Below are 27121 nucleotides of genomic sequence, written 5' to 3' on the forward strand. Positions count from 1 at the left end.
TTCAGGCTGCTGATTGGTCGACTGAATGTCAGTCAGACCAGGAGTCGCATGAGAGCACACTGACTGAGAAACATCAGCAACTCTCCTCCAGATAGAGTTAGCCTGGCCAAAAGAAGCTGCTAAATGGGCCTAAAACATCACCAGATGAACGTCGGTGTAGCGTCCTCTCTGCTGGAAACACCACCGTGTGTGTGTGTGTGTGTGTGCACGCGCACCTCCGGTGATGCAGCGTCGGGCCATCTCCCAGATGACGAGTCCGTAGCTGTACATGTCGGCCATGATGTACGCCTGGAAGTGGTTCTTGTTGAGGCTCTCGTCCAGGACCTCAGGGGCCATGTAGCGCCTCGTCCCCACCCGGTTGCTTAGAGGGATGTCCACCTCATTAGTGTCGCTACGGCAACACAAATGAGAGGTTGCCATTGTTTTTTTCATTGGTTAACTGAGAAAACAGTCGATTGTTCCTAAACCAGATGGTATAAACTAATTTAGTTTCTTCACTACATCATGTGATTCGCCAAAAACATCAGCTTCCAGACATCACAGCAGCACTAACAACAGTCCAATACCATGAAATTAGTAGAACCAGACAAACAGCAGTGCACCTGTTGAACTTGACGGCAAGGCCCAGGTCGGCAATGCAGCAGGTCCCGTTCTTCTTGATCAGGATGTTCTTGCTCTTGAGGTCACGGTGAGCAATGGCGGGTTTGCCTTGCGTGCCGTAGATCTCGGTGTGCAGGTGGCACAGGCCGCAGGCAGCCGAGTAGGCCAGTCGCAGCAGGGCCTGTGTGTCCAGTGTGGTCAGCTTCAGGTAGTCGTACAGAGAGCCATTCTCGTGGTAGTCGGTGATGAGGAAGAGCTGCGTGAAGGCGCCGGTGCCTTTGATGTCTGCTGCGATGAAGCCTGTGGGATGGGGAGATAGGTCAGACCTCCGCCGGTGGGCTACTTAAGCACAAGCCCAGGAAATGATATGTATAAAACGCAACAGGTCGGTATATCTCTTGTATTTGATTGTATGTGTAGAGACATCTGAGGTCATTTCAGGGAAAACGTAGCTGGTGTCATCACAAAGACAGAGGAGGCAGAGAACGGAGGCATAAGAAGCTCAGACAGTGACTTAGTGGTTTGAGGAAACCGATGGAATCGTTTTCCACTTAAATTCAGGCAAAATTGTTGGGAGACAGTGTACGGGCCCGATTCTGTGCCTGAAAGGTGAGATGGAGGGTTTAGAGGTAGGCCCCTCAGACTTAACTGCATATTGTACTTTTCTATTAGGGTCTACGACAAGTTTTCAAACCCTGATTAATAATGTTTTTGTTTTACAGATTTCAAGTCCAGCAATAAAGATGTACAGGGTTATTCAAAAAGAATGAACCGATTTCATTACGCATTGCTTCAGTTCTCAAGCATCGTCATGGAATGACTCGTGGACCATTTGAAAGAGGAGTTATCTAAGTTTTGATGCCCACTCACCTCGATGACCTTAAACATTGAATAACAGCGATCAACTCAGTGGATCGTGATATGCTAATACGCGCCTGCGAGGAATTCTCTTATCGCACTGATGTTGCCCGTGCTGCAGGTGGTGGCCACACTGAACACTTGTAAGACAGGAAATAAAAGTTGATTATGAGTAGAATACCTGTGACTTGGCTTGTATTACTTTTCCTTAATAAAATATTTCGTAAAGAAATTGGTTCATTCTTATTGAATAACCCTGTATTTAGATAATATGCTGAGAGTCTTTAAAACTTAATCAGTGTTCACAAAAAAGAAAACCTGACTTGGTGAACTGTATGTACAACAAAAGGCCTACAGCGGAACACTTCATGTTTACAGAGCGTTTTGCTGGAAAAAGATTTGGTGTACTACAGCGTCCAGCTGCTGGAGACACTGTGGCCTCTGAGGTCAATCACCACAGGCTAACATTTAACCTAACATTAAATAACCTCTCGTGCCACGACTGGACTCACACCATCTATCATGTCCACAAGGACGAGTTTTGAAAACACCACCCCGACACTCCGCCTCTGTTTGGTTTCTATATCTGTATTTTATTTATTTCACTGGTTCTTATACGCTTTAGTACTATATACTGTCCAGCAGGTTTGTATCCTGTTCTAGAAAAAGCGTGCATAGTCGCTGGCTCATGCTCCAAGTCTTACTACAACAATTACACTGATAAAGTGCAATAAAATAAAATAGATAGATAGATAAATGTCTTTATTTGACCAAGTATGTTACACATATACATGAAAAGCTGAAAGCTCAGGTTTCAGCCAACGACCCCTCGCCGTGTGTGGAGGAGCCTGAACTGCTTGTTTACTGTCTGTTTACACTGCTTACTCTGCACTGTTTGTTCCTGTTAATACTGCTATTTTGTTATATTACACAGCCTTATGCTGGTTTACTGTTTGCACATTGAGAGTCGATGTACCAGAGTCAAATTCCTCATGTGTCCAACACACCTGACCAATAAAGCTGATTCTGATTCTGACACAAGGAATTTATTTCCAGTACAGAACCGAGGCAGCCATCTGCGGCGCCAACTCACACCAGTGGCTCTAACCATCAGGGGCAATGGGTGGGGGGTTCAGTGTCTTGCCCAAGGACACTTCAACACGTGGGCTGCAGGCACTGAGATTCGAACCTCCAACTCTGCGGGTGGGAGACGACCACTCTACCCACTGAACCACAGTTGCGTATGGTCAAATCACACAGTTGCTGACCTGAGAACACCTGATTTGGTTTTTCACACCTCAGTGGAAACATCAGATTTGTTAAAACAAATAAAAAATACATGTTTCATTAGGAGGAAGCTGCTATGTAAGTGAAGTAAGAAGAATGTGACTGGTACCAAGGATGTTCTCATGTCTCATCAGGACGGTCTGGTAGATCTCAGTCTCTCTGAACCAACTGGCTTCTTCTCGGGTGAAGAAGACTTTGACGGCCACCTTCTCTCCCCTCCAGCGGCCCAGCCATACCTCGCCGTAGCGCCCTTTACCGATCTGACGCACCATCTGGATCTGTTTGGCGATGGTCCGCTGCACCTGAAGGAGGCACAGGGAGGACACGGAAGGACAGGTTCAAGCTATGATAATAGAATTTGTATCTCTTTTTTTCAAGTAAACACGTTTTGCTCCTTCAGAGTTATGATCTTTGTTTTTCTCTGCTTTTTATGACAGTAAACTGAGTATGTTTGGGTTTTGGGCTCTTGATTGAACAGCACAAGACTTTTATTTCTGATAATAAAACCAAACAGGTTCTTCCTGGCTACTCAGTTCCCTCCTTTAGGTGTACAGAAAACATCATTTTAGCTGAAAAATTGGAACTTTGTTTGCCTGCTTTTAAACAGTGACTGACGACATCTTCACAGCACCTGAACAAAGGTTTCTCTGGTACAAAAATCATTTTTTGCCACTAACCACTGTGAGCAGCTGGCTCTGCACAAAAGACAGGGCAGAAAAGACATAGCATTTTCTGTCTGTGCACGTGAGCTTGGACACCTTGTGAATATTCACCCCTTTCAGCAGCAGCTCAGGCAAACAAAGATGAGTAAGGAGACTAGGAGGAAAATCTGGTAAATGAAGAGAAAACTGTTCCAAGGTGCAAAATGAAACCGAGTGAGATACGTTTTAATAGAAACAAAAAACGCATACAATGTTGAGTGATCAGCTCCAGTGTCTGAACTTCCAACTTACATATTTGTCTGCTAGTTTTGAACTGGTTTACAGATTTACATTTATCTCTACTTTTCCCACAAAAACCCACAGAAGTGTCAGCTGCTCAGCTATATTTAAATCTATCATACGTATCGTATATGCATTTATATGTGAGTGTGTGTGTGTCTGTGCATCACTGTCCTCTCGGTACAGTGCGGTGTTCCTACCAGCAGGGGGAGCCCGGAACCGCTGCCTGAGCTCTGTGACTGGTGGATGAGGTCTCTGAGAGACTCTCCGGCAGGAATGAAGACTTCCTGCTCCAGATCCTTGTGATACAGCCGGCGCTCGGTCTGCCACTTGTACCTGTCTCACCAACACCAACACCCACACAGAGTTATATTTTTTATCTATGCAATAACATGACTAACTTTTATGTGTTGTATGCAAATGTTTGGACACCCTACCTTAAGCTCTTTGTGCTGAATTTCATGCATGAATTGTGCTACAGAAACACTTTATATTTTACTATTGTCAACATTATTCTGAACTTTTGAGTTTTAAGTCATTAAAGTCTTTCACACTTGTAATTTGATTCATTTGGTCCAGAGCATAAAAAAAAAACAAATGTCAATGTGTCACAAAGAGCTATAGCACTGGTTATGAGCATCATTAGTCCAAGACTGGGCCTCTTACACTCAGTTGCCAGTTTATTAGGTACACCTAGCTAAAACCTAACCTGGTTTAATACAACAGCTGCAGGATGACTCCTGCTTTACAGACACAGAGAGGTGTTCCTGTCATTTAGCCAACCCTCACTGATTTAACGGGGTGGCCAACGTACTAAAAACAGCTGTCAGTGAAACAATCTGAGGATACAATCATTAAAACAGTACAACATGAGCGTTTTCAGGCATGTTCTGCAGTAACAAGTGTCTTTTTTTTTTAAATGTAGTCTAAGTGAGTTTGAAGACGTTTGTTTGCAATGGACGCCAGAGATGATGATATCCCCTGGAGGCGTCAGTCACAATGACTAAATGTATGTGTACATGTAAAGCTCTGGATAAAGTTATTTCACTGTTGAAACCAACATAAAAAACTTTAAGATGTAGGTTTTGTGTTTCTGAACTATCTGCACCAGAAGACAAACGTCTATCCCTGAAGTTTCAAAATAATGCTGCTAAAGGCCTTAAATAAAATCACTTTAGGTGGTGTAAAGTGCTGTGGCTCATGCACAGGTGGCGTCCTACCTGTAGTAACAGACAACGGTGACACAGATCAGAGTGCAGCAGCAGACCGTCATAGAGATGAGGAAGGCCAGCCAGTGGGGGCTGCCTTCTGGAGACAAAACCAAATTCTGTGTTGACCTCTGTTCACATGACAAACACCTGAATCGTTCAGCTGTGGTCAGTAAAAAAAAGTGTTACCAGAGGGCGGCTGTGGGGGGAGGGTGGGCTGCAGGTCTCCGTTGCAGAAGTTGGTGTCGCAACACTCGATCGTCCTCCTGGTCTGAGCCTTAGGGGAGTCCTGTCAACCACACAAACCAAACATGTCATTTTTACCTGTTACACAGGTTGCACAGATACTCCAGGTTTCCACTACACTCCCACATTAATACGAAAAGAGTTTACATTTAAGTCACATTCAAATGTGTATTTCTACATTCACTGGTCTCCACCCTCTGCACATGCACTACTGTGCCCATATGTAGTTAGGAAAATGTAGGAAGTCAGTTAAATGAAGGTTAAAGAAAGTAAAGGGAAGAAGAAAATGGAAATAAATAAAAACAAAACCAGTAAATAAATAAACTGAGAATATCAGAGCAACTTAAGAACACAGGGGAGTTTTCTGTCATTGTGTCCATCACTTTAATGCTGCAGCTGGTAAAGGTGGAGCTGATGGTAACTACCTTATATACTTATACTGGGAAGTACTTTACATCCTGCTGGGTAGCTGGTGGATTTCCTACTGGGATTCATAGAGTCTGATGGCTCTACTGGGTTTGGTTTGATTCATCTGGTTCAAGGTACATGACGTGTAGTAAAAAGTACAAGGTTTGACTCTGGCAGGTAGTGAAGTCACAGGACATGGAAATACTCAGGTGAAGTACAGATACCTCAACACTGAGTAAATGTGAATGTACTGAGTGTTTCCACCACTGGTGGCTACTGGCAGCAGAAAAACTAGAGACCTGCACGTAAACAGACTTGGGATGTTTATACCTTGCACTGGAAGTGTGAGCCTTCGTACTTCATGCAGCCAGAGGTGAGGATGGCCTCTCCATGCTCATCCTCCTCGATGATGGCGAAGCACTGACCGTTAGTCCTGAGGAGACAAACACACACTTATGTACTATTCCTACTTCAGTTGCTGTTTGTAAATGGGGTAGCTTGTCGTTTTCTCTCCTCAGTGTGACTCAAGTTTTTGTAAGATGTGCTCAGCACCAGTAGGTGTGTGTGTTTGCAACCTTGCCGTCTCTACTCACTGGCAGGTATTGTTCGTGGCATCATCAGGACAGTGTCCGGAGCAGTAGCAGCTGAGGAATCGAGGGGCGTCCTCAGGTGCGATGGTGGAGTCCCCGCCAGGCCCCTGAGCGTCGGGTTTCACCCCCGTCCCCTGTAGGACGTGGTCTGGGTTCTGACCTGCAGCTGGAAGGAGAAGCTGAGTCAGAACCAGGTTTACAGGTGGTTCCACTAAAGTGCTTTTAACTGAAAACCTCTTCGTTCAGTCGCTCCTGGCTTCAGTGTCCAGGCCCTGCTCTTTTCATTTTAGGACAGCCCATGGTATTACAGCCTTCATTTGTCTAAAGATCAAACTCTCTTTAGCAAAAGAAATTAAGAGAAGATTTATCAATATTTTAAATATGTAATATATCATCCAACAGACATCTCATCCCCCAAAAATGGGATTAAAACAATGGAAAATGAAGAAACATTAGTTTCTTCAAAAAAAGAACAAGCTTGTTTGGTAAATGCCAGCTGGGGAGATGATTTATTCATGAATGATATCCCACATTTAGGGGCAAAGGCAACAAATGAAAAGTGTTTCTGCATGTAAGAACAAGTACGAGCAGCTTTAGAAACCTCTGAAAATGTAATAATCTTTAAATTCATTGCTCCTCACGGAGAACTGGAGGTTGCCAGTCCTGGGATCTGCTCTGAAGACCAGTCGTTTTAAATCGTTCTGATAAGAGGTGTGATAAACAGCAGAGGTTTTAGCGGTGTAGCTGCAGCGACAGATTGTTCTTCTGCAGCCGACTGGTAAAATACAAGCCAGTGATTAAGACTGATGTGTCACAGACAGTGTCAGCTTCACGTGCAGGGACATGGTGGAGCTTGGAGAACAGACTCCTGATCAGATTTATTGTTACTCCTGCTAGAGGTGAAACATTCCTCTTCTAATCAGCAGCACAACAGAGACGAGGAGGAGGAGATGTGACGAAGCTCCATATAAGGACTACAGGCTGCTTCCACTGACCAGGCTCCGAACTACTGTGTGTCCTGCATCGGTCTTTACGTGTGAGGCATTCTTCAGGCTCCACAGTGACACACGGCTCTTTAATTGTAGCTGAACACACTACAATCAGCCACTCAGGGGTCAGAGGTCACAGCACAAAGATAAATAGGACTTTGAGGTGACATGGCCCTGCCCCCTCCACTGCCTCGCTAGAGGTCATTAGCTGTGCTGCACAGACATCTGTTGGTTTGACCCCAGGCTTCTTAAAGGCAGGAATTTTGATCACATGCTCATTTCATTCATTCCTCTTGTATCTTAAACGTGCGCTCATGGTTTTAGCCAAGAGGAAGCTTCCATGCCGAGGACCTTTAACACTTATATTATCACTGATCCTCCTCTGCTTCGTGTTTCTGGTACTACACGTCACCGACGGACCGCCCTCGAGATCCTTCGGTTCTTTTCCCATGTGTTTTCTCTCTTTTTCCTGTTGCACAAGTAATTTATTGACTCACTGAGATTCTTGGACTTACAACTGAGAAAAATAATAATTATATACCACAAAAATAGTAACACCAATCTTCCAACTTGGACATAAAATCAGCTGCGGGGAGGTTTATTAAAGCACCTCCAGGTTAAAAAGCTACAGCTAAGGATTGTTTTCAATATCGATTCAACTGCTTATTTTCCAATAAATTAATTTTTCTATAAAATGTCAAACTGTGAAAAACAGACCAGCTGCCCAGAGCTCAAGGAGAAGTCTTCAAATGTCTGGTGTTGTTCAAAACTCAAACATATACCTCTTTATAATGTTTACAGAACAATGAGAAACGTAAAAAGATCAAAATAGCGGCTTTGTTTTCTGTTGACTAATTAACTCAGCTTTGTCAGAGAGTGAAGATCCTTGAACACGTTAAACTGGGTCAGACAGGGGAGGAGGTGTAGTTTTAATTGCTCCCTCCCTCTCTCACCAGTCCACCTTTACTCTCTTCTAGTCGTCTCCATTCCTCGTCTCTCTTCTGTCCAGCCCGCTACAGGACCGGGCCTCAGCTTTTGTTGCTGCCTTGCACTCGCCTCAGCCTCTCTGCTCCTGTCTCTTTAAATTTATCTTCAACTTACACTTGTAAACACTGGTATCTCATGCCCTCTGTTGCTTTCTTCTCCTCTCTCCTTAACTCTCAGTAAAAACTCTCTGAGGTGTGTCAAGTGTTGCTGTCATGTCTGGACAAGAACCGCCTGCACACCTACACTGTGAGCCTCCTGGTCACCACAGCAACAGTCCGTCTGCGCCCTCCCCCTCGCGTCTCAGCGCTGAGCTCCTGATTCAGTGTCAGCTCACTGTCCTTAATTTGTTTTGTTCAAATTCTTGATTTAGTTACATCAGATACAGAACTCTGTGCAAAGGTTTGAGGCACTCAAAGTGAGGAGGCTTTCAAAAAACTCGTCATGGGATTGTTTATCTAGTAAGTAACTTCAAACAAAGTGCAGCAAAGAGAAAAATAAATCAGCATGTGTTGCGAGCACCCTGCAGTTTCTTCAGGTACTTGGCAGGCAGGTTGTTCCAGCACATTGAAGTGCAGCTTCTCCATCTCTGCAGTGGATTTCTGAAGCTCTGGTAGTGAACCACGTACATTCAGTGCCATCGCATACACAGAACATTCAGCACAGATGAAACAGGTTTATTGAGCAACTCAATCTCAGGATTTTAACAATCAATACTTGCTCAGAAAAGGTAAAAATCACTATTAAGGGTAAAGTCAGTGTTTTAACAGCAAAGAGGCTGCAGGCAACTTCTGCCTCCTTAATCTAAACCCTGGATGTGTGCAGCTTTCAGCTGCTCATATGAAAAACTCAGCAATGACATCACCACTGTCTAGACCTGAAAAACCTCACAGGCAGGTTGTCAAGGTCCTGCCCACTCTCAGACCAAGACAGCTCTGATTGGCTGAGAGGTTATGACTAACAGGAGCAAGGAGGAAGAGCCAACTGTGGGTGTGTAGAGGCTGGAAATGGCCGCTCTGTTTCTGTGTGTCTCCATCCACATGTGTACTTAATTGTGCCGGCAGTCAGAGTGGAGACTGAGGTCTGGCAGAGAGCACGCTGGGTAATCGGACTCTCTCCATGTGCTCTTAAAGTCATAGTGCTGCTTCAGACCTTCACACTGTTTATTTACATGCAGCCGTGTGGGGATACAGCAGCAGCAGCCTGATAAAAGCCTCTGATCTGCAGCCAGAAGGCCTTTGGCTGCCGCCTGCTCTCAGCTGGATCCTAGACTGGCTGCAGAACCAGTGAGAGTGGAAGAAGAAGCAGTCACTGTGGTCTGCAGACACTGGGAGTCAACCATGAGTCACGCCTGTAAAATGTTAATGAGGATAAAACTGAGCAAGACAAATAAACAGAACTGACTTCAAAAGAAATATAAACAGCAAGTGTTTTTATAATTAAAAATGGTTTCAGTCGCTTTTCAAGCAAAAATAGCAGAAAAAAACCAAATGTTTTTATCAAATGATCAGATCTGCTGCTTTTCTCTGGCATATGTGGCTGTAAACTTTGGTTTTGGACATGTTTTGTTGAACTAAACAAGATCTGAGGGTGATACTTACGTTTTCCCAAAGTAAAATATAAAAGCAATCAACAAATAAATTGGTAATGAAAATAATCAGTAGCTGCAGCCGTAGACATTAAATATACTAGAGGACCGTTACAGTAGATATGAAGCTAACAAAGCACGCTAGTTTATTATATATTATGACTTCAACATGAAAAAGGAAGACGTTTTCATTCGCCCACTGTCCGCTGTCACAGAGAGAAGCTTTACGACTGTGACTTTGTCAACGCTGAGTCAACTGCAAAAATATATATTAAAGATTACAAAAGTGACAACAAAGGAGATATAATCAGCAACAACCACAACAAAGCAACAATCAGCAACAACTGCCAAATGTTCTCTGATGACAGCTCCTCGAAGTAAAAGTGTAGCTGCTTTTATTTGTTGGTGTAAACTGGATATTTGAGCGTTGTGGTTGAGCTCATGGAAGGAGTGATGGCCATTCTGCACAGTTCCTGGACTTTTCAGTCTAAAATATTCATCCACAAATTGAAAAAACGTCAGCAGATTAATGAAAATTAATGTTAGCTGCAGTTTCTAAACCTGACAGCAGACAGAGGAAAATCTAAGCAGATGTACATATGTCTGGGGGCGAAGTGCGAACATGTTATGTTTAAATTAGTCCAAGGCGTGTGGGTGAGCTGCTGGTAAAAACAGACTGAGGAGTGCTTGTTTTAGCTCCTGCCATGTCCCACTTCCAGCTGCTGTGTAACACTGGAGGCGGACACAGAGTTTGGGTGTTTTCCAGCAGCTGTGGTCTGCAGACAAAGTTAGCTGCCCTGCTCTCATGCAGAGAAACTTTATGACCATGAGCATGTCAACAATGACTCACTGTCTACAGGAATGCAGAGTAATAAAGATGATAAGGTCAACTGGAACCCACACGGCAGCAAAAGAAACCAAATACAAGATAACAAAACAAAGGGCACACTGGGCACTAAATTAAAAACAAAAACTCAACTAGGAAAGGAAATTAAGTGCACAGCCAGGGACACGTCATTACGGATTAAGTAGCTGATTATTTTCATGATCAGTCCGTTAATTGTTTGCTTGGTGAGGACCCACAGTCCAGACCTAAGATTTACTCACTTTACTTTCATTCAGGTGTTTGTGATTAGGTAGCCGAGAAATAAAGGTTTTTATCAAAGACAGTACAGTTGTGCTATCTGCACAAGTACTCGGGTACTGAGACTAGTATCAACACATCTCTTAATTATATTCAGCCTTGTTCAAAACCAGAATATTCTAATGATTTCCCAGGATTAATATGAAGGATAAAACAATGTGTCATGATTATACGTCCTCCACCAGGAGCTGCAGATGCTGCTGACACAAGGTCACTTTACCTTCTTTATAGACTGATGAAGTTCTATAGACTGACAAATCTGTGATGGCACAATATATCAAGGTGTCTTCACGGCGGCGACTCAGCCTTTTTCTTTCATGATCATTTTCTGCATCTTTACACTGTGAAACCACTGTAGCTCAGTGACGCCTGCTGCTGCTCATCCAAACAGAGACTATGAACAGGAGGGAGGACAGATGTGACTCATACAAATAAAACTCGGTAACTGCTGCGTGAAACCGGCCTGGTGGGGGTCAGTGCCAGCCCGCCGTGACAGGCTGAGAGGGGAAATGGCCACTGTTTCAAAGGGCTAATATGTCTCCAGAGGGGCCGAGGGATATTTCCGGAGAACAATGAGTGTTTGGAGCATTTAGCGCCGCTGACAGCTCATACAGTGCCATACAGGAAATGGTTAATGTGCAGAGAGGAAGTGAGAGCAGCCACAATCAGTTCAACAGCTTCCTGCGAGGCAGAGGGGGACTGACAGAGCTGCTGCTTTAGCCTGAAATGAATGTTGACCGAATGGACAGCAGGCAGGAGTCGTCCCACAAGTGGCTTGATCAGGCCTGCAGGCCTCCATCCTCACAGCCTGAGTGAAATGTTAAATATTTAAACCTGCATTAACTTGGGCGCAGCAGAAACAACATTACTAAAACATATTTTATATTTAGGTACAGTGCACCCAACCCTGGTAAAACGCAGCAAATAAAAGCTACACCCACATTAAAAGAACTGCATGTTCAGTAGGATTGACCTGAGAGATGACAGATTGTGTGTTTTAACAGTTTTAGCTGGAACTAGGGAACTTTGTTTAGTTGGACTCTGCAGAGCAGTTTACACGCATCGCTCAGAAAGTTTGACCTGAAACTAAAAGCAGACTTCAGGTTGCAGCCAGGAACAAGAGATTTTCCAGCTGACATGCCCCCAGCTGCATTAATTAATAAAGCAACTTAATGGCTGCGTGAAAAGTTCATCTGAAAAACATGAGTCCACGCTTAGGAGGACTGTAGTTCTAAATAACAATCAGAAATAGAACGGCTTTATTCTGGCCGACGCCGACACCGATCCCAGGACAAATGCCCAGATCAGCACTAATACCCAGTATAGTTTTGGGACATCTCAACTTTTTACATTTCAAATAAAATATGTTATTCATCCATCCAGAATTTATTTTCTATCTTCAAACTGTCCCATTATGACGCTGCGGCGCTGACCTGATTTCACACTAAAGTTTGAATTTATCTTCTGCTCCCATCTTTAAACATTTCATTGCATTCAGACAATCGTGGCAAAATAAAACTGCACAAGAGTTTCAGTTCTTCTAGTAAATCAACAAAGGGAGGTCACCGTGTGAATAAAGGAGTGGAAAAATCTACCTCTTCAATACACAGATTGCACAGATATCAGAGTGTGAGTCAGTCACAGTCAGTGACACTTGTCTGAGCGCCACCCTGCTCTTATCAGCTGCTCTGTGTGTGTTTGTAGGGCACAAGGTGACCTTTCTCATGTTCAGAGCTGCAGCTGTGCATCAACACTGAGCTGGCAGCATCTTCGGGTCACAGCCAAGAGTAAGGCTTTACACGCCTCGCATGAACGTTAAATCATAAATATACAGTGGAGAGAAGATCCAGAGTCTTACATCCAAAAACTGCGCACTACAGGATATTTCAGTCCCAGTGCTGATCAAGGAAAACTCGGAGACCCCGGGTTTCCTGGTGAACCACTATAGAAAATCTGAAGGTACGTTACGCTGTGCCAAATGTTAGGATGGGGGCGCCATATTTACCTCCTTACATTCTGGTTTTATCTGGATAAAAGATAAAAAGTTTAGATCTCACTTTACTGGCTGTGGTAATTCATTACACATAACCTTAGCTGACTGTAGCTACAGTATCTTTTATTATATCTGACTTGTTATAACGCTCCGTCAGATGCTGCACAGCTCCACATGCTGAAACAATCACTCTGCTCTCACTAGATATCAGTAAGATATCTTTTAATTTATGATTCACTCAGTTAAACAAGGAGAAGACAAACTCGTCCAGAACAAGAAACACAATGGTGAGATGTGCACTTTACAAATACTGTGGCCTACTTTCACACAAGAAAAGATTTAAGGGTGGCGACAAAGTGGTTGGTTTTGCATGTGTGTGTCCGGTACTTTCCGTATATTACCGTCAGCTCCGAGGGTCAGCAGGAGAGCGGCGACCATCACAGCCAAAGAGAAGGGTAGACTTGCCATCCTGCAGCAGGACCTGGGCCCAGACCGGGCCGTGCTCTGTGATGTGGGAGCTTCCGGTCAGCGTATCAGACTCTGTAACCCACAGCAGGAGAGAAGCTGTTTGGGCGGGAGCTGGCCTGAGGAGACCTCAGAGAAGGATGAGCAGGAGGGAGGGAGGCAAGAGACGACGGGATGGGGTTAAGGATGCGGAGGGTGGTATCACAATATCAGGTCCTCTTCTGTCTCACTGGCTCTCTGGGTCCACAACCCTGAGGAGGGAGAAGACAAGGTTTAAAGTGATGAGGAGAAGACACTGCAGCAGTCCAGCTTGTGTTTAGTACATCATCAGTGACATGTAAACCTCAGAAGGTTCTGTTATAAAATCCTGTCTTCTGTTCTCACCACAGCTGAGAGAAAGTTTTGCTGTACCACATTGCAGGCAGGCATCCAGTAATTCTCTGTTACCTAGCTAAAACGGGATTTAACTGAAGTCCATTCACATAACCATGTGTAGGGGGCAGCCATAATGTGGATAATGTAGAGGACAGAACGCTGGGTTTGCCTGGGCTCTCGCTCTGTGACCCACTGTTCAAGCCGTGCAGACGTCCTGTCACAAGTGCATATTTCACAGGTAAATGTGCATGAGAAACATAGGATTCATATGTGTGCAGGACAGTAAGAGAAGCTGTGAGGTTCAGTGATACTATGTGAGAGACTCGGAGTGTGTATAAGGGAGCTACAAACACACACACACACACACACACACACTTGTCTGTGTTGTTGGCGTCACTGTATCGATAACACAAAGTGGAAGAAATTTCAACTTGCTGTCACAACAATGACCTGGAGTTTGTTCGTGGCTCTTTTCTCTATTTAGAGCGCAACAACAACAGGAGGAGAAGCAGCAGCTCCGTGAGATAACGCACACAAAGGCTAGTTCAGAAAGAGGGAGGGCAAGACAGGGCAGGACCGTCTGTTGTGGGGCCACAAGACAGGAAGCATCCCTCCCCCTTCTTCACACACACCCTTCCTAAATCACCCAACACATCCATTTCCCTTTGAAAACATAAGGTAAGTGGAACACACACACACAACCGGTGACTGACGGGGCGACCCCGTTTTTGCGTGCGGCAGCTGAAATGCTCAAAAACGCACACAGTCACACTGGAGTCAGAGGCCATCAGAGAAATAAAATGCAGGATATGAAATGTAAGATAATGACAGTGAACCCTCTTGGGTGTCAGGTAACTTTCACTCCTCCTCAGAGTCGTGTTCAAACGCGTCTCTGATCCTTCGCTCTGCTTCTTAGCCAAACAACATGCTCCTTTCTCCCCAGCAGAAGGTAACAGATGGCGACACAGCGCTGGTCTTAATGCAGGTACCAGCGTCTCATTTCCTCCAACTCGTGCCGCTCACCATGTTCAGCTATTTGAGACAATCAGCCATCATTAGGAAACAATAGCTACTGTTCCATCGATGGGACTCTTTACACGCAGTATTTGGGTATTCCTTCATTACAGAACTGCAGTAGTGGAAAGTAACTAAGTACATTTAATGAAGTACTGTACTAAAGTACAATGTTCAGGTACATGGACCTAAATATTTGCAGTTTATGATGCTTGATACTTACAGTACACCACATTTCAAAAGAAAATATTGTACTTTATACTCCTTTATACTCCCTTACCTGACACAGTGACAAGTACAAGATGTTAGTTTTTTTAACATAAGCTTATAAAATGACAACTTGTTAAAGATTAAAACAACCATTTCCCTTGTGCCCCTCTTACAAAATAAATGTCTGTTTGTGTTTTAGACGTGTACGAGTTAAGACATTTCTTGTTTGAACGTCCACTTTGATGCATCGAGATTAATAACTGACCGTCAGACAGGATCAGATATGAGTCACAGGAGAGATATTTACTGCAGAATAAAGTACTTTTACTGCTGATACTATAAGAAAAACCTCAACAGAAACTGAAAAAACTGAGGTGCTCTAAAACCTCTGACCAGTAGTCTACAACCTGAGACAAATATCTGCTGCTCTCATGCACGGAGACTGCCCCTGTGTACTTCCTGTGTACATGGTTACATGTACTCTGCTCTGTCCTGCCCCGTCTCCTCCTAACAGAGTTTAATGTAGTGTAGCTGCCCCGGCTAGCTGGATGTGACATCAGAGTCTGGGAGGAGGAACCTTCAGCGTGACGGCAATGAAAGGATGCATTGTTAGCCAGCCTACCTGTACAGAATAAACCGCCCTTATGGGGAGCCACTGAGCCATAACCCAATCCTTCAGGGGAAGGAATGTGAGGTCACCGCTCCAGGTATGCTGGGAAATTTGGTGGGATGGAAACCCAAGCAGAAGGTGAAGACTTCTAGAAGAAGTAGAGCCATTTCAAGGATTTTATGGAAGCTGTCTGCTTCTGGGTATAGTAATTTTTCATTTGGCTGCAGAGGTGGTGACTACAAAAAGTGTAAAACCGTATTACACCTCCATGGCTGGTGGCTGCTACAGGCACTGTATGAAGAGTTTTATAAAGGAAGTACACGGAGCTACGCTGCGATCCCCCGTTATTATTGCCAGAGGATTCGTCTCCTCTCTGACTGCAGCTCATGGATTTGATTTATCCACGTTAATGCAGAGCAAAGCAGTGACACTGCTGCTGTCTTCTCAGCTTCTCAAACACAAGGAGGTGATACTTCTCTAACACGAGGAGGTGATGCTTCTCTAACACGAGGAGGTGATGCTTCTCTCTCCTGTATTTCTTTTTAAGCTGAATGTCAGACAACACAAAACATGAAGATGACACCATAGTGGGGGTTTGACTGCTTTTGGACATTTAATAAAAAAACGAATCAAGAATTAAAAACAAGGGCATTAATAGCCCTCCTCCTCCTCCCTGGACAGAGTGCAGTGTGGGGGGCCAGACATCAATAATCAAGCCTTAATGTGTCTCCTCTTCCTGCCCTGGAAGACCAGCGGCAGACTAAATAAACGATGCAGAGGCCTGATTGGAGAGCACAGCTCCTGAGCTCTACAAACAAATGCAGTAATGAGGCAGATTGGGATCAGTGCTGGTGGCGGTGGAGAATATTAACGGGGCAGCTGGGATGCAGCAGAGTGGAGTGGTGGGCTGAGGCTGTTTGCATTAGTTTGTTTGTATATATTACTGTCATTAACCCCAGTGTCTCATCTGTCCAATCGTGATCGAACGTGGCCCGACACTGCTACGGGTGGATCTGATTGCAAAATATTCATTTAGGCTGTAAAATGTCAGAAAATGTCGAGAACTGTCCATCACAGCTTTCCAGTCTGCCAGCAGCCTAAAGCCCACAAACTGTTCATTTCTGATGGTATGCAACAGAAAAGCAGTCTCCAATCACATTTTAAAAGCTCAAAACAAACCCTTCTGTCTGTCAACTGTCCTGTACATAATGAATAAATGTTATTTTAATGTGCTGGGCTTGACAGTTTGTTCTTAGCCTTAAAAAACCCACACACACGCTCCACTCCTCAGTCAAGGTCCACTTGCTCACTTCATCTGGAGCTTTTGCTCTTACTGCTCAGTCTTAACCAGCAAATGATGCTTCCATTAATCTGACAAATACAAAACCACAGGAGAAGAGGTGAAGGTAGGGTAGCCTGGATGTGTCAAACTAGGCCGCACGTTCTTATTTTTTGTTTCCTTTGCAAAATTTTATTTCCTCTTTTCTGTCTCTTATCTGCATTTACATTTTCTTCTATTGCTCTTCCTGTCCTCATCTTATCTCCTTATTCTCCAAATCTCTCTCCTTTACAGTTTTCCATCCTCCCCTCCTCCTCCTCCTCTTCTTCTTCTTGCCCCACTGCTTCTCCTCTCTCCCGCCATCCTGGCCCTGACCCTGTCCCCTCCAGGGGCCCCTCCTCGCAGGCAGGCCTCTGGGTGCCACAGCAGCCTCCCCCGTTGGTGTCGGCGCCCTGCCTGACATGCCCTTCAGGGCCTGGGAGACTGCAGACCAGACTTTCGGGCTCCACTGCCATTGTTTGCTTGGCTGCTCTGCGCCTCATCCCCGGCAATGGATTACCATAAGAATACCCAGAACAAGCCGAGGCGCAGTGAGCGGCGCTGCACCTTGTGCCGCTGTTATTCCTCCTCCTAATCATCATCACTTCTTTAATCCTGCAAATGTATCTTAACCCATCGACAGAAAAGTAGGAACTTCTTGGGTTTTGGCTCAGAGCTGGAACTGAACCCACAACTCTGCTTCATCTACTGACTTCACATTCCCTTTAACAGAACGGACACTGGCTTTCTTATCTTACTTAAAAGCAGTACTTTCACACTGAAAGTTGTGAATCTGGTGATTATGAGATGGGAAGTGATTTCTGAGTGGATCTATCACTGTTCCTTCTCCAGTGGACATCAGATATGCAGCTACTACTGGAAAGAGTAAGCTACATTGATTGTGCATGCACATCTGCTTCTCCTCATTTGACTGAGCTGTAACTGCAGTGAAAAATCAGTAGACAAGAAATTAATCTGCAACTACTTTGATAGCCGACTGATTTTTGGGAGTCTTTTTCTAAAAATTTCTATTCAAATATTTGCCATTTCCTTTGTCTTCTGCAGGTGTAAAATGATCATCTTTATGGTGTTTGCTAGTTGGACAATACCATGTCTGCTGGACACTAACATCTTCACTATTTTCTGACATTTTGCAGACTAAACTGATTGTAAAGAGAAAAAAAAAAATTTATGACTAAAGTTAAATGTGTCAAGTCGCGCAGGCTTATAACAACATGCACCTTTCAGCTTTTACTCTACTGATCTCAGTGGGAGTTGAAGCCCAACATGCACCTTTCAGCTTTTACTCTACTAATCTGAACCCGGGCAACGTTTGAGCGGTACAGTAGCTGCATGCACACCCTCATCTTGTTTACCTGTGTGCGTGAGACAGAGCAGGCAGAAATGAAGCCCAACTAAATTAGAGACGAGCATAAGAGCTGCTGAGCAGCTGCAGCTACAAACTGGAGGACAAATGTTTACGTCATCAGTTTTCCCTTCTTCATTACAGTAGTGCAGGTTACCCAGGATCCACCAGGGAATTGCAGGCACTACATGCACACTGAGCATATCGATTACAGGGTTTCTATCAAAAGCAAGTAATTACCGAGTGTGAAACAGCTGCCAGTGGTGGTACAGATGTTGTCAGACTCAAAGCTGCTACCTCCCAGCTCCAAAGCTGCTCTATGAGAGACCAGACACACCGAGCCTGGTCACAAAGTCAAAGTCATAAAGCGCACGATGTGGTTCAGACCCTGAAGGTGTTTTTAATTGCTCTAATCACCATAGAAACGGGTCCATCCATCATTTACACAGTGTTGCACTCAGACCATAAAAGCCACATTATGATAATAAATCACACTGAGGAGTGAAGTGGACACTAAAGGACTGGAAGGTTCCCAGTACAAAACTCCCAGTTAGCTTCTGCTGCTGAGGACCATAAGACACCATGTGTTTTCTTGAGGTTTAACAAACATACTGAACCGGTTTCCTCCCTCAGCAGTGTTATGGATAATTATCAATATCAAACAATATGGACAAAAAATTATTATAGTTCAGTTGCATCTCCCAGCCTGCTCTATATCACTCTTTTACCTTCCTCCTTCCTACTCCAGCTGTTGCTGGAACATGGGAACCAGGTAATGGAAAACACACACACACACACACACACACACACACACTACCTGCTGTACACTCCAGGAAACCTCTGCTCTGATGGCGTCCTCTCTGCCAAGGTCAAGGTCAAAGTGTTTATTGTCATATGATGGCGTCCTCTCTGCGGACCAACTATGAGAACAGCAGCTACAATCTGACACTTTACTGCTGAGTCCCATCAGCTGCTGTCAGATATTTTTAACCAGCCTCCATCTGTCCTGAGTCTGAGGTCATCAAGGTCTGTACAGCATCCAGAAACAGCCAAACTCTGATGGTGAGAGTTTCTTTTTGGTTAATTTTCTGTTTTGAAAATGTCATTTTCTGCCAGCAGGCTCCACTGGTCTGATCCCAGTATAAAGGGCTGGAAACTGAAGAGACTGGCACACAGACAACTTTCCCCAGAGACATAAAAACATAAAACATAACTGTAATTGTGGCAGACAGAATATTGGCCTTGTGTGAGTGTGGGTATGAGTGTGTGTGGGTGGTCTGGTCAGAGACTGGACTCTGTGTAGGGAGGCCGGGTGGTTTCATACACCGTGTCTGCTTGGAAAGTGCAGCCAGGCCACACAGCCGGCCATGTTTGATGCAACGATACAGGTGGTCCAGGGTGTCTGAGCGCAGTTTTGTGTGAAGAAGAACCAGAAAAAAAACATAGAAGAATAAACAGAGATGCATTTGCAGAAACAGAACGTTATGGACAAAAAAATTTTAAAAAGGCAAGAAGACACAAAATAGAAACAAAAGTAGAAATAATAACTAAAGCCCAGGAACACAGAGAAAACACTCCAGTGAGTCGGGTTACAGCTCTAAAATCAGCTTACGTTATGGCTTTCAACTGGAAATGAAAACGTAAATCAATGAGCTGATTGATCTGCAACTATTTTGATAATCTATTAAGTCATTTTTCAAGCAAATCAACAAAAAATATTACATTTCCGTTTCTTAAATATTAAAGTGAATATTTTGCTGGTTTTGGACTGTTACTCAAGACAAAACAAGACATCCATTTGGACTCTGAGAAACTGGACTAAATATTTTAGTTGCAGCCCTTCCACCTCCAAAGGTTTCACATCAACATGTTCAAAATGTCTCCCAAAGCAAAAGGACAGAGATGGAGTGACGGGTTCAGACAGAAGAAAGGCGTCTCATGTGAGACCACAACAAGAGTGGTGGGTGTATCAGAGCTGGATTATGATCAAGTCTGACCAGAGCCAAAAGTTTGATGACTTGTATCATCACAGAGCCAGAACACAGAACACAAAGTGCCACAATAACTGTGTGGATGTCCAATGAGTGGCATGTATCAGACGTGACAGTGCTACCGCACTGCTTTGATGTTTCACCTCCATAAAAGGCAGCAGAAACACAAAACAAAGGATGGTCGGCTGAGGCAGGCGATCCTGACTTAGTCCCAGGATGCAGCTCACTAGTGTCTGTTCATTAGACCCCGTCTGTCTGGTTCAAACTTCACACATCCACTATGTGAAGTCTCTGGATGGCTGGATGGCCACAGCAGGTGGATGTTGCCTGTCATCTCTCTCCCCTTGTATCCTGCCTGCCTCTTCATTATCAACCAGTGACAGACAAATTAATTGGTTGGCTGATTGATGTAGACACATCTGCAGGTAGCCTTGTCAGTGTCTTTTTTATTTTTACACAGTTTGGTTTTCATGTGGACTTTCTTAAAATGTAAAACAATAAGAGGGATGCAGAGCATAGCAAACAAAGATAATGTTCTTTTTTAAATTTTTCAAACACATGAAATATTTACAAAAAATTATAAATCATTACGATTACATGTCCACTTGTGTTCAGTATATTTGTGTCTCATTTGTTATTATTAAATTGTTATTTAATCTGATGCAAAAATAAAAAATTAAGTGATATCGGCCATAGGACTCCCCACTCTCCAAAGATCGGCACCAGCATCCGCCATTGAAAAGCCCACGTCGGTCGAGCACTACTTTCAGCTGTCAAGTAAAGGCAAAGCAGCCAAAAATAAAAATGAAATCTCCAAAGCCCAAGCAGATAAAACCCTGATGACATCAACTCTGGAGAGGTCACATGACAAGAGACTGTAATGGACTGTATCTTATAATATAAAGCAATTTTTTACTGCAGTGCCCCCAGTATAGGGCGGCTGATTATAGTATTACCTCCCCTTTCTCCAGAAGCAGTTTTTGAGAAAACAGGAGATCCTTTAACACCGATTCTGTTCGGACAGTTTCCTTGAGACCCTATAAATCTAGGAAGAAGAGTCTTGTCATCACTGAAGTCATTAAAACTACTTTTTGAATTCCAGGCTGTTTCCAAACTCATCTTAAGCAGATGAAAAGAGTGGATTTGTGAGTGAAAGCTCCCCACAGCGACTCAAAGTAGCCAGAGGACTATCTGAGGAATTTATGACCCGACTGAGTTTGTGATAAACAGCAGAATCCTAACAGTACCGACTGCTGGGGAGCATCCACCGAGCTGCAGTAAATCTTTGGTCTTATCTCTGTGTTAATCACAGCACGTCAGGATTTCTGTTTTACATATTCCTTGATTCTCAGCTACAGCCATCAATCCACAAACAACTTAGCTTTTCCCACCAAGCCAGTCCCATCATAGCGTGCACATGTATTTATATAAATATCGGGGAGGAAAATCCATAATCATACAGCAAAGCCTGTCAATGTGAAAACCAGGGATGTGCAGATTTAAAAATATTACTAGAAAAATACCTTTTAAGGAAGGTTGGAGCTGCAGTATATTTTAGACCAAATTCATATGTGATCATAAACCTAAGAGCTGCCAATTCTCTATAAATATTTACTAAGCAAAACGTTTGCTTTGGGGAGTAACTTATCTTTTAATTATATTCAGTAAGACTGGGCCACATGAAGCTACAAACCAACAGATGACTACTGTTTATACTCTGGTAGTCGTCTCTTAAATATCTCGTTGTATTAGGCCAGCGCAGGCAATTTAACTAATCGCCATGTGAGACCGTTCACTGCTGACTTGTATATGATTTTCAATGTACAGTGATGTGTCAGGCGTTTAATTCATGGGACAACCATTAACAGCCATATCTGGTTCTTTTTCATGTTTCTGAATAAAGTACTGCATCACAGTATCACATTCAGTGGCCACTGTTTTAGGTACACCTGTATAGTCTAATGCAATCCATGACATTTTTTTTTTTACAAAGCTCATAACATCCACTGTCTGTATACTTTATAAAAAAAAAGAAAACATGCCAAATCTCTTGTGTCAGTTACTGAGGTCAGTCTCCACACGTCTCATTGTGTCCAACCAACAGATCCACAGAGACTCAGCTGATTCTCATGTCTGACAAAGAAAAGCATCAGCTCCTCACATTAAAGAAGGTGGAACCAGAACATGTCGGTGACTGTTGCTTCTAAATAGCTGAGGTTCATTTTCTACCAGTGAACTGACTCATGGCTGCAGCTCTAGGTCACTGAATGGCTTCATGAGGACGACGCAGCAGGTCGGACGCAGCGGGGGGATCTGGTTTGGAAGGAGGAGGTTTCCTCCTGCAACAGAGGAGACCTGACACTGCTCTGGAGACACAGCCCTGGCGAGGCCCTGCTGGTTTTTCCTCAGTTGTCACCCAGCTGTACTTTTCTGATCTAAAATTTATTTGTACTCCTTTTCATTTCTTTCCTTGTTAAAAAACGTCTTGGATATTCTAGACTTGTTTTTCTGCGGGTACTCCGTAAAATCTTCAGCCTGAATTCATCTTTACTTACAAACTGAATGTAGCTGAGCCTTGTCAGTGTGCCAGCCTGTACGGAGCAGAGCTGTGCTGCAGTATGCAAGTGTATGTGCAGAGAAGTGGGGGCAGGGCTGCTCTAGGACATATGGGAGTGATTTTAGAGCTGCAGACTGGCCGGCTCTGTGTGAAGGCCTGTCAGCGAGCTCTGAAACTCAGACACTTGAGTCATGTCGTCCTGAGACAAAGGCTGCAATCTGCTCGTTTCAACATACCCTCACGCACTTGCAAAAAACTCATTGACAATGTCAAACTGACTTCATCACCGCTGACAGACTTCCTGCAAATGACACTTCACTTAAGGTCTTCACGCTTTAACAAACTCTCTCACAATATAAAAAGATTGCATTTATCTGTCTGAGAGGCTTTACGGGGGGGGGGGTTTAGGGTCTCAAACTGGAAGCTGGAACAACTAGCAGCTTGACAAACAAAATTCAGCCAATATTTCCATGATCAATTCATCGCGTTTCAAGCAGTAAATTTCAAATATCAGATTCCAGCTTCCTGATTTCTTTGAGTGATATTACACTGAACATCACCGGGTTTTAGTTTGATTAATGGTACTGTAATGCTCATCCATACATTTATAAAGGTTTTGGGCTAACCCCTTACCCAGATGAAGTCAGTCCAAAGACTCCATCTCTTATCTAGAGCTCCACATGCTTTGAGCAGCTGCATTTCTACCTAGTCATAACAAAATGAAGAATCACAATGTGTGTGTAAGTTGCCACATGGTGTGTAGCTAAGGCATTCATTCATTTATTCAGACATAATATTCACTTTTCAGAATTAACATTCTGTCTTCTAACCTTGAAACAAAACAAACTAGAGCAGACTTTAAATCTTACTAAATTGCATTACTAACACATTGTCTAACAATTATCTAACTGATTTACTAATATCTAACACTAAAAATTACTGTCATTACTGATTCATTGTTTAATTGGGTGGACTATGAATCATCAGGTAATGATCAACAAAGCCTATCACATCTTCACTGAATCAAAGGGGACAGCTTTAAGTCTTCTTTTGTTCAACCTGAAGTCTAAAAGGACAAAAATGTTTACTTGACTTTGAAAAGCAGTAAGTCCTCTCACATCCGAGGCTGGCAGCACTTACGTCCTAGCACAGTTTCCCTATGTTTGCATGAAACAATTAATCAATTATCAAAATAAATGCAGATTATTTTTGTTGATCATTTGAGCCTTAACTGAATTATATGAAAAGAACAGAATAGATTAGAGCACTGGTTTCACCACCTTTTACACACGGACACGTGTCAACTCGCACATACTCCAGACCTTTTCCTCAAACACTGCACCTACAAAACACACAGACCCACACTTCCACTCTTCACGTACATCACACAGAAATCTAGATGCAGCCTTCAGGCTCGGTGTAATCAGCGCTCTTCCTGCTCTCCTGTTCTGTGGTTATTAATCAAACCAGGTGACAGCTCAAATGACCCAATCAGAGCCTACAATTAAAAGCCAGGAGGCCTCCTGATTGGCCGGCGCTGCCTTCAGCCCCAGGGTCAAGGGTTAATCTCCTCAAAGAGCCGGAGGGGGAGGGGGATTGGATAATCTACTTTTAGGGAGTAATCACTGGTACCCATACACATTAAGCAGTGGTTGTTTAGTTTGTGTGCATGTGTGTTTCAAAGAGTGCACAACACCAACCGCTAAAGTTTTCCATGTGACCACAATAAACATCCTGCAGACTCTGAGCTGGAGCAGTGTGTGTGTTTCCATACCTGACTGGTGGCTCCATGGTAGAACAGTGTGCATGTCTGTGCACAGCTCCATGGGAAATGCAATCAGCATCACCGCCACCAACCTGAGAAACAGAGACAAAAACAAACATGATTTTCAATACATAGGAGGCTTTGAGATAAACTAACACAAAGGTTACGGCCACATCACAGCTGAACTTTCCCAGATCTGACGTTTCCCTCCAAGTGACTCAGACCTGATGTGTCCACAGCAGTGTGAACAGACCAGATCAGATGTTCTCAGATCAGATCTGAACCACTTGCATATGTGCTCCTAGATCTGACTTGCATCTCTGACTGTGAGCCTTGCATCTTATTGCCAACTCTTGGCCTCCCATCACAGACTACATGCAACCTCTGAATGACTCAGTTCATCCTATCACACACAATCTATATCCTACCGCCAACTTTTGGAAACTAACTATAATCACCCCCTCAAAGACTAAAGAAAGTTCCTTCAAAACCCCTAGAACTCCCATTAAGTACAAATGGGGTCCCTATAGGAGTACTTGCATCCTCTGAAGGCCACTAAACCACCACAAGGACCAACAGAACCACCTTAAATACTCCTAGAAACTCCTCCAGGACTGGTGGGTGTGAGTCTGCTCCACCATCAGAGCAGTGCTTGTCGCTGTCTGTGAGGAGATAAGTGGAGCAGGGTGGCTGACTGTCAGAGCTGCCTCCTCATTCCTTCCAACACAGCAGTCTTTTTATTTGACAGCACAGAGCTCCTCCAAGGACCCTCTATGTAGTCAAGGAGGCCAGCGTCAAGAGAGCGAGTTAATATTCACACCCACAGCTTGAGAGGACAGTCAAACACAGCTGGTGGGTTACAGGAAGCTGTTCCACAGGGAGCAAACTAACAAAATAAAACTAGAGCTCATCTCCTGACACCAGACATGCAATGCTGTTGCACACGTGGACGAGGCATACTCTTGACTGGTCATCTGGGTCAACAACTGTTACTATTACTACTGCTGCTGTCAATATAGTAAATCTTTGGCACAAACAGCAGCGACATGTTTAAGTTAGACTCAATAACAGCACAAACTTCTTCTAGTAGAAATTCAAACAAGTGTGATACCAGGTAAAGCTACTACTTCAGACTACTACAATAAAAACTTCTACTACTTGTGCTACAAATTGGTTACAGATCCTACTTCTACTGCCACTAAAACTATTATTAAAACTACCACAGAAACTGTCACAGGATCTACTAGTACTGCAGAAACTACTAACACTCCTTGCCACTGAAATTGCTACATAGAACTACCATTGAAACTACTACTGGCACCAGAACTACTACTACTACAAAAATGACCATAAAACTGCTATAGACTATACTACTGCCACTTTTACCAAGTACCTACCACCACTGAAACCACTACTACTACAGCCAGTTTACTTCTGGAGTGTCATTACTATCCAACAAGAGGTTGAGATAGTCACTGCTGTTTTTGGGCGCCGTGTAGCTCCCTGGGGTCAGAGGTCAGGGTCGGCAGCTCTGCAGCAGCGTGTGGAGGCTATGAACCTGCCTCCTCTGGCTTCACACTGCACCACCCTGCTGCTGCCAAAACTAACACACTCAGCTGAGAAATGTACTCATTGTGCTGACGAGCTGTGCAGCAGCCTGAGAGTGTCTGTGTGGGACAGAGCGTGTGTTCAGCTCGACCCCAGGGAATGAAAAACGTAAATGACAGCCATGGGGACTCGGCGAGTTATTCTGGAACAGATGAGGAGAAAATAGATGTCCGGAGACGGGGGCTGGGAGTGGTCACGAGGTTGGCGAAGAAACAGCTGCTGCCTCACTGTCCAGCATGCACACACACACACAGAAAGACACCTCGTTTATGGATGCAGAGGCGGCGCCAAAAAGAAAGACAAGAGGAGGGAAAAACAGATCCTGCTCTCCCACACAAGGATGAAATGAAACTCAGCTCTGCTTTCAACTAGGTGTATGCGCAGTAAGACGAACAGCTCAGTGCAAGCAGGAAAGAGAAGCACTGGAAACGTGTCCAATTAATCAATGTGTCGATTAGGAATAAATTAATTTGCGACTATTATGATAATCAGAAGCTCAAGTGAATTCAAATGAGTTTTAAGAAAAAAATTCTTTAATTCACTTGCTGTGGCATCTTCAGCTCATCATCTCTGTGGCGTTCCAGTAGCTGGTCACACTGAAAGTCAGCTGACTTGGCTCAAGTGATTAAATTCATATCCAGCATTTCTTGATTTACCTTTGTGACATTTTCGACTTTTGCCAAACATTCATTCACCCAGTGGAAAATGAGCTGCAGTCAACAAAAGGTGGTGGGAGGGGAGAGAGAGACTAGAGATGACTGGTACTGACTTCACTGCCACCCACCAACAAACGTCACTCAAACCCTTAAAGGTCAACAGTATTAAAACAACGAATTCCTGTTTGTCAACTTAATGGAGATTAATATATGACATTAGTGATCATCTACCAGTATTTGTGGTTTATGAGGGCCAGTATAGAAAAGAGAGGCCAAAAACAAATCTTTTCTATAGGAGGGTGACGAATGAACATGCTGTAAGGAGGCTAAAAGAGGATTTTATGGGGCAA

The 27121-nt window shown here is 43.9% G+C and overlaps 1 protein-coding gene across 4 annotated transcripts in view; it reads right to left on the bottom strand.

The window, feature by feature from the left end:
* Positions 1–27121, bottom strand: part of LOC109951593 (bone morphogenetic protein receptor type-1A) — a 43717-nt gene that overhangs the window by 2220 nt on the left and 14376 nt on the right. For 3 of the 4 annotated variants that reach the window (XM_020586186.1, XM_020586188.1, XM_020586187.1), the window contains exons 2-11: positions 24517–24599; positions 13238–13552; positions 6142–6304; positions 5879–5981; positions 5084–5183; positions 4907–4994; positions 3887–4022; positions 2855–3047; positions 603–900; positions 216–391 (exon numbers count right to left, since the gene is read on the bottom strand). In XM_020586186.1, coding sequence (XP_020441842.1) covers positions 216–391; positions 603–900; positions 2855–3047; positions 3887–4022; positions 4907–4994; positions 5084–5183; positions 5879–5981; positions 6142–6304; positions 13238–13304 — 1324 coding nt within the window. In that variant the 5' untranslated portion in view covers positions 13305–13552; positions 24517–24599. The remainder of the gene's footprint in view (positions 1–215; positions 392–602; positions 901–2854; positions 3048–3886; positions 4023–4906; positions 4995–5083; positions 5184–5878; positions 5982–6141; positions 6305–13237; positions 13553–24516; positions 24600–27121) is intronic. The other variant, XM_020586189.1, reaches the window with a different exon arrangement.

The sequence above is a fragment of the Monopterus albus genome, unplaced genomic scaffold (assembly GCF_001952655.1).
Source record: "Monopterus albus unplaced genomic scaffold, M_albus_1.0 scaffold397.1, whole genome shotgun sequence".
In the NCBI taxonomy this organism is placed as follows: domain Eukaryota; kingdom Metazoa; phylum Chordata; class Actinopteri; order Synbranchiformes; family Synbranchidae; genus Monopterus; species Monopterus albus.